This window comes from Aplidium turbinatum, chromosome 4 (assembly GCF_918807975.1).
Source record: "Aplidium turbinatum chromosome 4, kaAplTurb1.1, whole genome shotgun sequence".
NCBI classification, from domain to species: Eukaryota; Metazoa; Chordata; class Ascidiacea; order Aplousobranchia; family Polyclinidae; genus Aplidium; species Aplidium turbinatum.
This window is the reverse complement of record NC_137475.1, coordinates 45,943,677-45,952,566: the sequence shown is the minus strand read 5'-3', so window position 1 is coordinate 45,952,566 and position 8,890 is coordinate 45,943,677. Positions and strand designations below refer to the sequence as shown.

Sequence of the window (8,890 nt, the reverse complement as noted above, 5' to 3'; positions counted from 1 at the left end):
ACGTTACCATTGACGTCAAATATTTTTGAGACAACTCTTATTTTAGGGAAAGAACCTCCAAAACTATAGAATTTCACAGGACTTTTTAATACAGAAAACAATCTTTTTTCTTAATTTTTTTTCAACATCAAGCTATCTTCAGTTCAAACGAGATGTACTGCTGCTTGACATTTATCACATAAAGGACAGTGAAGCAGCTGACTCGATGACTAACATAGTTTTTCTCTGCTTCCTGTCTGTTGCGGACTTTAGTTTACTTTGGTGCTAATGTTTTTCGTATTGATTATGCTTGTACTGTACCACTTTCACAACAGACGTAAATAAAGTTTCTCTCTTTCTCATAAAAGTATATTTTTTTTCTTTTCATTTGAAATGAGCTTTGAGGAAGGTCCCAGCTCAACAAAGAAATCTCGCCAAGAAAGTTCCCAAGATGACGAAGATCAGTTCCCACGACCAAGCTTTTCAGGTTTGTCATTATCATAATAACATGCGTCGTGTTTGAGACCTCCATGGAGGAAAACGGTTCAAAACAGCCAGGTCGTTAGTAATGTAATTTGGAACATAACAATTGAAACTAAACAGTTAGAATAGCTAGTTGAAAGCTCAAGCAATCCAAACAGTGGGAAAAAATTCATCGTTTCAAATTTTGCTAAAAATTTTTAGTAAATCAACAATTTTATAACTTTTTTCTTTAATTGTTTGTTATTTGAGGTGGCACAAGTGAAACAAATCTTTCAAGAGCGGGAGGTAGCGCATCATCACTTCGTGAACATGCAACGCGTGCAACATCCGATACCCGCTCTGCAAGCCTACAGACTCATCAAGGTAAGTCCCTGGTTTTGTGAAGTAGATTTATTTTTGGTTTATTTCAAAAACAATTTGTTAATAATCATAACGTTTCATAGACCAGTGGTTTTCAAACTGTTTTGGACCAGGGCCCTCCGACGAATTTAAGAATCTACCGGGGCAGCACATTGACTTACTCTGTTGCTGATTTTTAATGTTGAGTTTTAATTTTAATTTTTAATGTTTGTTGTCCTCATACGACGAAGAAGAATGTTGATGAAACATTGTTTTTCACTAACGTTTTGGTCGAAACTATTACATGGAAAACTGTTCATGATAGAAGTTACTTAAAGTAAACTTTTGTTTGATCAATGTTTGTCAGTAAATTTACGTATATGCTATCGAAATCAGAAAGATGTCTGGTTTTGTGCACAAATAGCCTTGATTCGTAGCTTGATAAGTGTCATGCAGAAAAAGCCGATTCGCATTTGCTGTATGTCTTAGCTGGGAGGAAACATCCATGCTTAATTTGAACAGTTGTTCTTGACTTGCCAATTAGCTGGTGACACGCAGAAGAAATACAATAATTTTTACTTCGCATTTAAATGGTGGATGTGGTTCGACAGTCGAGCGTTTTACGCAGTGCATTGTTGGCAATTTATTGTAGTCCAATGCAACACGAAAGCAAGTGTAGCCTATTGCAACACGAAAACAAGTGTAGCTTATTGCAACACGAAAACAAGTAGGCTTTCTTCTGGACAAACCTGACACTGGTGTGCCACGGCACACAGGTTCAGAAAAATTGTCCTGGGAAACAATTTTACATGGAATTCGATCATTTTAAAATCTTGGCGCCATATTCGAAACATCTGCTGGTGATAATCAATTGTAATAAGTTCATGGCGAAGCAGTGCTTGATCCAGATGCATTCAGAGTCTGATGTGTCTCTGGTCACATACAAACTTCATTTTGCTTGTGGCGAATATTGTTAGGTGGATGGCTGTTCCATATTTGTCTTTCTAAAATTGTGCCAATTGTCAATAGATTTTTCATTAATATTCTTGTTAATATGAAAAGTATCAAAAGCGTGTCAAGTTAAATCTCCATCTCAATAAGAACCTTTGTCAAGATTTCTTAACTTCGTGTCTACCAGGCTGTAGATGCATGGAATTTTTGGCAATAGGTCTATACCGTTTGCACTTAACAATATGGACGACAAAAAGCAACACATTTTTCGATTAGCACATGTATGAAGTCCTTCACTTCAAGTTCGGGGCCGTGTTAACCACCCTCCTCGCTCTACGGTCGAGAAGAGAGGGCAACAGCTGTTTAGGGGCCCACTAATTTTAGTCTGTGAAATGTTTTTTGATTGTATAAAATTTGCTACAAAAGCACGATAATTAATAGCTTAACTTAAATTATGCAAGGCCGTATTTATTGGTTCCCAAACCCCCAGCTGGAGGCTCACCGTCTTGGGGCGCATGCATCATTAGTTCGTGCAGCGTTTTTTCGGCTTATAATTTTACATGTAAAATTTAGTATGTAATCTTTTTTTTTCAAGATGGTGCTTACACGGTTCTGTTTAGGTTACTACCATTTTTTTTTACCAAAACAATATTTTTTACCAATAAGTTGTTCTCAAAGATTACTCTGTGCATCTCACAGCAGCTGCAATCAAAGTTCACTTTTTTACTTGTAGCGGAAATTCAACTGTCCTTTATTAGAGGGCGTTATTTTCAAAATGCACCATAAATTGTCTTCAACAAATAAGGTTACTTTCAATCAGCCAAGGAGATTAAAACATTATGAAAAAAGTATTAAACATCACGGAAAAACATAACTTTGTTTATCGTATTCAGGCTTACATCAGGTGGTTGAAGATTTAGATTTAAGCGAACGGAAAGGCAAGAAAGCCAATCTTCGTGTCCACCTTCAGGCACGTCCTACAAAAGACAAAGCTGAATGCTTTTGAGCGGTGTCGAACCAGCGTCCTTTCCAGTACCGTACCACGGCTCTCAGCACTCAGCTGTGTTCCCGCCGAAGTAACCTATTATTTGCAACACTGACGTGATTGCTCAAAATAAAACAAAATAAGGACATTTCTTAGAAATAAGGACAGTAATATTTTCTAAGACAGAGTTCTTCAAATGGAGGACAAATCTCAGAAATAAGAACGGTATAGTAGCCCTGCTTATAAGTCTATGGGCTATAGCCTAAGTCTATTGGCCATAGGTCTATGGATCTTTAACCAAATGCTTTAACTTACTTCTTGTATTGATTATAGAAGTAAGCAGAGTATTTGCAATATCTCAACCAAACTGTGAAGACTTGAAATTTGATAGTCACATAGTTTTGAAGCAACTTCTTCCGCCACCACCCACCAATGCACCAGTTGAATACGTAAGATATTGTCAATATCAACTATGTATCATGTTGCTTTATGTAATCCTTAAAGGGCGGGAAAACCCAAATTAACTTTTTGGGAGTTTTTTGTTTCAGCGTGATGTCATTGTGTACAACATGCGTTTTAGCAAAAAAAAAATCAAAATTTTGTTGCCCTCGTCTCGCTAAGGCCGCTTTTGTTTGATACCCGTTTGCGAGGTCTCGCGCGCATCAAGCTGTGATACTGTTTGCTGTGACGTCACAAGGTACATATAGTTGTGGCCAAAAGTTTAAGACCAGACTTGATTTATGACCATTTTTGCATTACTTCAAAATACTGCATCATGTATTGTTTCAGTTGCATCATCTTTATGCATCATCTTATTTCTGATGCAGTATTTTGAAGTAATGCAAAAATCGTCATAAATCAAGTCTGGTCACTTTTGGCCACAACTATATGTACCTTGTGACGTCACAACGAACAGCATCACAGCTTGATGCGCAACGAGACCTCGCAAACGGGTATCAAACAAAAGCGGCCTTAGCGAGACGAGGGCAACAAAATTTGGGTTTTTTTATTGCTAAAACGCATGTTGTACACAATGACATCACGCTGAAACAAAAAACTCGCAAAGTTAATTTGGGTTTTCCCGCCCTTTAAAGTCACGTGACAAGCTTTGCATACTATTCTTAAACACAAGCTGCTGTAAATTTCTTTCTAATGCATTTGGTTCAACCATCTTTTGCTGATAGAACAATTACAGTAAATAAAAGTTTAGTCCTGGTGTAATTGTTTGACTGGTGCAAACGAATAAAACCTGAAGTAATGAGCAGCTAAAGGCACGTTGGAAAAGTTGCAACAATTTGGTACTTTTTTTAACGTATTAAAAACAGTCAAACAGAAACTTATGCAGAAAAACAAGCGATCGTTCTATATATAATTTATTCCACTGACTAGGCTACTTGTTTGTGGTAAACGCCATGATGCGTCGTCAAAACAGGGTAGATCCCGGCTTAGCTTTTGGGGTCGGGTTCTTAAATTTTTGAGCTTAAATATCGAAAATTTTTATTTTGTCCAATTTAATTTATCTACATATTCTATCAGTTAAGTCTCAATTTAAACAAACTATTTTTAATGTGATTTATTGAATTTGAAGTATTGTTTGTTTACAGCTTTGTTAACTTTTATTTAACGCTCATAGTTGGAGAGAGATGTTTGTTTATTTGTCTTTCTAATACGAGTCGAGAAAAAGAAACACAATTACATACAAATCAAATTATAGCAATAGAAAGGTCTGGCAGCACCGAACAACTTTGCGATTAACCAGTCAAGGTGCTGCCTGACATCTGACATCATACATTGCAGCGTTGGACATTACAAGTTAGACATTAGCTAAATCAATAAACAGCATGATTGAACAGTAGCTTCGAAATCGAAATGAAACATATGAGGTTTTGTAGGAAAATGAATCAAGACCAGCTAGGAAAACATGAGCGTAATAATGAATCATATCGGGTAATAACACAAAGTACACAAATACGAGGTTACATGTAGATAGAATAAACTCAACAAGTATATTTAATAAGAATTTAACAAGGTAATTTTATAAAGTTTTTTGAACAAAGCAAGGCGTTTGCTTTTCATACATTCATCCAATTCACTCCACAATTTAGTACCCCGATGTGTCAGAAGATTGTGTGCCACGGATTTGTTTATTTGTGGAAGAAAATACTTCTTTTATTTAGTTGTCGAGTGTTGTGCGAGTGAATATCATCAATTTTATAAAACGATCCTGCAATACAGGTGGTAGATTATTATATGAAACTTTATGCATAAATTTGGCATTTTTGAGTTGTAAATATCTTCTCGTTGTAATATATTTAAAGATTTGTATAAGTTAGTGATGTGACTGAATTTGTACTTCTAGTGATTGCGCGAATAATATTATTGTGTCTGACGTCCACGTCCTTAATTAGCGTTTTACTTGCAGTACCCCGTGTTTTACTTGCATTTTGTTTTACGTGTTTTACTTGCATTAGCGTTTTACTTGCAGTACCCCATGTAGTAATACCGTATTGAACACGACTACCTATACTAAACTATAGTATTATATAAAAAATTCCAGAATATCGAGCCATCTGCAGCGACAAATGTTTAATGTGTGACGACCAGACTAGATTTTCATCCACATGGATTCCAAGACACTTAACTGTTTTCACTCTTTCTATCACTGTTTGGTTTATACACAACCTGAAACTAGTTTCAACAGTACGCTTTGGCACTTTGTTTATTATGTAGCCTGTTTTAGAGTATAAAGAAAGTTTATTGCTTCGTAGCCAATGGGGTAGAATGGAAATACTCCAGTAGTAGATTTTTACCAGGCTGTATGTGAAACAACTCGAAGTGAAGCAAATGAGAGTGACTGTGATGACGCCATTCGAATTTCAATGATAGCTGATAGTAGATCACAAATGTGACATTTTTATTACGAAAAAATCTTTGTGTTTTTGATTTCGTTTGTCATATCTTTTTTAATGGAGATTCTTTTCATTTTTAAATAAAGTCTAAAACACCTGCATGGCTGATAAACCAAAGGCACGCCTGAAGAAGTAGATTTCAATTATTTTATTAGTATACCCTTTTTAGTAAAAGATTCAACAAGTTTTGCAAACATCTAGCTAAACTTGTAAAAAAGACATTTTTATGTGACTTTCATCCTGTGTATAAAACATTTAAAGTGTGTCAATAATTTCAACTGAAATTGCCTACCCACTTTGCTCTTTCTTCTAATGTTGTTTATTAGTTTAGTTGTTTGCGTGACGCAAACGAGACACACATTGGTATGTCAACTAAACATTTGTTGACGAGGGCCGGGGAGCACCTAAACACAAATTTAACAACCAAAAGTGCAATTACAGAGAACATCGCCTCTTTTGAAACGTGCACTGGCAATGTCTCGATCGACCAATTCAAAATATTCTCTCTGGGCAGATCTGAATACCAGACTAAGATCATGGAAGCCTTAAATCAAACGTAATAATCCGTCTCTTAACCGGCAGTTATTCGCCTGTGGCTCATCGTTCCTTTTGTGTGTGTTTAATTTCTCATTGTTTGTCACATGCCTGCACTTTATACTTCATGTGATCTGTTTCCTGCAGTATAATTAACTCGTAATGATTCTGGTATCATTTGTTCAGTTTGCGCTTTTCACTCTGGAGTGTCATTACAGATATAGTGTATAGTCAGATTTATCGTATAATTTTCATTTTATGTATTGCAGATTTAAAGTAATTCCTGATGAGGACACACGTACGTGTCGAAAACGTTTGAGTTTATTTTAATTATGTTATATTTCTTTGTGTGATAATCATGTTAAACCTATTGAAGCTATTTTGTTTTGTCTGTTTATCTAAACAAGTCACATTTCATATTGATCAGGAAAACAAATTAATTTCATAGAAACTTCCCATTCAAAGAGTTGGTGGCGCTTTGGTATGCAAAGACAAGCGGATCTATTGGATTGGAGGAATTAATTGCAACAATGAAAATGAGGAATTTTGGATGATCAATGTCTTCCTTGAGAAGCCGATCTGGGTTCAAACCACATTTCTACTGACACGTCCACGTTATTTACACACCGCAACTATACATCAAAGTAAGCGCAGTGTTTTCTTGAAATCATTTGTTATTTTATGTCTTGATAGTTTTTAATATTTCAGACTTGTGCTGTTCTTTTCAAAAGCAGAATAAATTTCTTTTAGATCATTGGTAAATTACTGAAATTGATTAAGCATTTACTTATTGATTTGCAACTTAGAATAACGTCACTTTCAGAAATTTACAATTGTCAAGTTACCTGTTTGTGAAGTTGTTTGTTTGTGTTCAAGAAACAACCTTTGTATGAACCTTTATTTTCGTTGCCACCCCAAGGGTCAAGAGGCTCTGCTTTATCCATCCTTGAGCAGTGGCGGCGATTTGTCCAGATCAGTGGTTTTCAATCGTTTTCTAGTCACAGACCGCTTTTATCAAATTTTCAAGCCGGCCTTCCCTTACCTAACCTTCCCAAGAATTTGATCAGAAAATATCTTATTGTTTTATGCACAGCCTACTACAGAAAGATATTTATTGTGATGTTGGATAGAGCCTACATGACAGCTGATGAAATTTTAAATACAATGAAATGTCTTAAACAAAACATGCGAGACTTGAACGTCCAAGAGAAAAGATCTGTAGCATGTGAAAGCAAACAAAAGACGAACACATAAGACACAAAAATGGAATAAGCTTAATGTGACGGCTGCTGTTGCCTTTCTTGAACCAAACGATTGAACTGTGTTTGAGTTTTAAGCAATGCAGCCTGCATGTTTTAAACCTCCAAAATGTTCGCTTTTTGTTTTTATTACAACAAGCGACAAGCGCTGGGAATCCGCCTTCGCAAAGGTAAGTTGCAACAAACAGCTTCAACACGTCAATCGCTTGATTGACCAGTGATGGATAGGTTTGGTGCTTCAAGCATTCCAATCCACTAAATTGGAATGACATTCCAATTGTATTAAGTCCTTCGATTTTAAATCAATTATATATCTTTGTAACGATTGGCATCGCTGATGGGAGTTCTATCCATCTATTTAAATGTATTTGAATCGATCTAACTAACCGATGATTTCTAACACATTTCTAATCGTAACTGCTTGCGACAACTGTTCCGAATTGAAATATCCACCAAACGACGTTGACAGAGCATCCAAGTGGAGACTAAATTGTTTTTGCAAAAGGAGAAGGAAATCACCACTTTGAGCATCATCCATCAGCCAGAAAAGTTTTCGTTTATGATGCAATAAATTCAAATTATTGCAACAAACGTTACAATGATCCCAAATATTTGCTTGTTAAAGATCATTATGATGGTAGTCTGCCGTTATTGAGTTTTGAAAATATACTTTGTTTGTGATTTCATTCGTTGCGCAAACAATAAAAAATAAGATAGCCTACATGCTGCCAATACCAAGACATTTACGGACCCCTTTACACTATCCCACGAGCCCCCAAGCGGTTTGCGAACTCCAGGTTGGAAACCCGTGGTCTAGATGTTTGGGCATGTAGGCAGGTGTCGAGCAGCCACTGAATTGATTCGTCATCCAGTTCACGCAGTCCACGCACACTCTTTAGAGCATGGTAGATGGCGTGGTTGCAGATAGTATGGTCTGCGATCTGTTCTTTCTTGCCACACTCACATGTCGTAGATGGAGCCATCGTCTAGTTATGCATGTTGGAGCGAAATGCTCCGACGCCAGTGCACAAGCGCTGAAGCCGCTTCCAGGCCTTCCTTGGCAAAAACATTCCGGTTGGATAAGGACTCGTGTTGGAGATGAAATTTGCAGCTTTGGAGTATTTTCCTCTAAGAAGCTCCCTAGGTAGTCCGCTCGGAAGCAAAAATGATGGATTAGTCTTCGGCGTTTTCATCAAAAGTTGTGCGGCACATACAAATGGGGGTCTCGATTTCAGTCGCCGGGGTTGTTCGTTTGCAGATTCGTAGAGACTTGAGGGGAGCAAGCGGTTGGGATTCATAGGTTAATAGGATTCATAGATTCACGGTCATGTCGGCTGCGCAGCCGAATGGTGAGAACGTCAGCGCGGCGTTCGAAAAGACGTGGGTTTGACACCGCCCAAGAGAACGCGGCTGTGTCTCGGCAAAGACACTTAATGGCAAGCCAAAATAAG

General features: G+C 37.1%; 1 protein-coding gene across 1 annotated transcript in view; it reads left to right on the top strand.

Moving 5' to 3' along the window:
- Positions 1–372: 372 nt before the first annotated feature.
- The window catches only part of LOC145769239 (uncharacterized), a 28,317-nt gene continuing 19,799 nt past the window's right edge, over positions 373–8,890 (top strand). Inside the window, exons 1-4 of the mRNA XM_082580821.1 lie at positions 373–466; positions 712–825; positions 2,646–2,722; positions 6,629–6,824. Of these exons, the coding sequence (XP_082436947.1) occupies positions 373–466; positions 712–825; positions 2,646–2,722; positions 6,629–6,824 (481 nt within the window). The remainder of the gene's footprint in view (positions 467–711; positions 826–2,645; positions 2,723–6,628; positions 6,825–8,890) is intronic.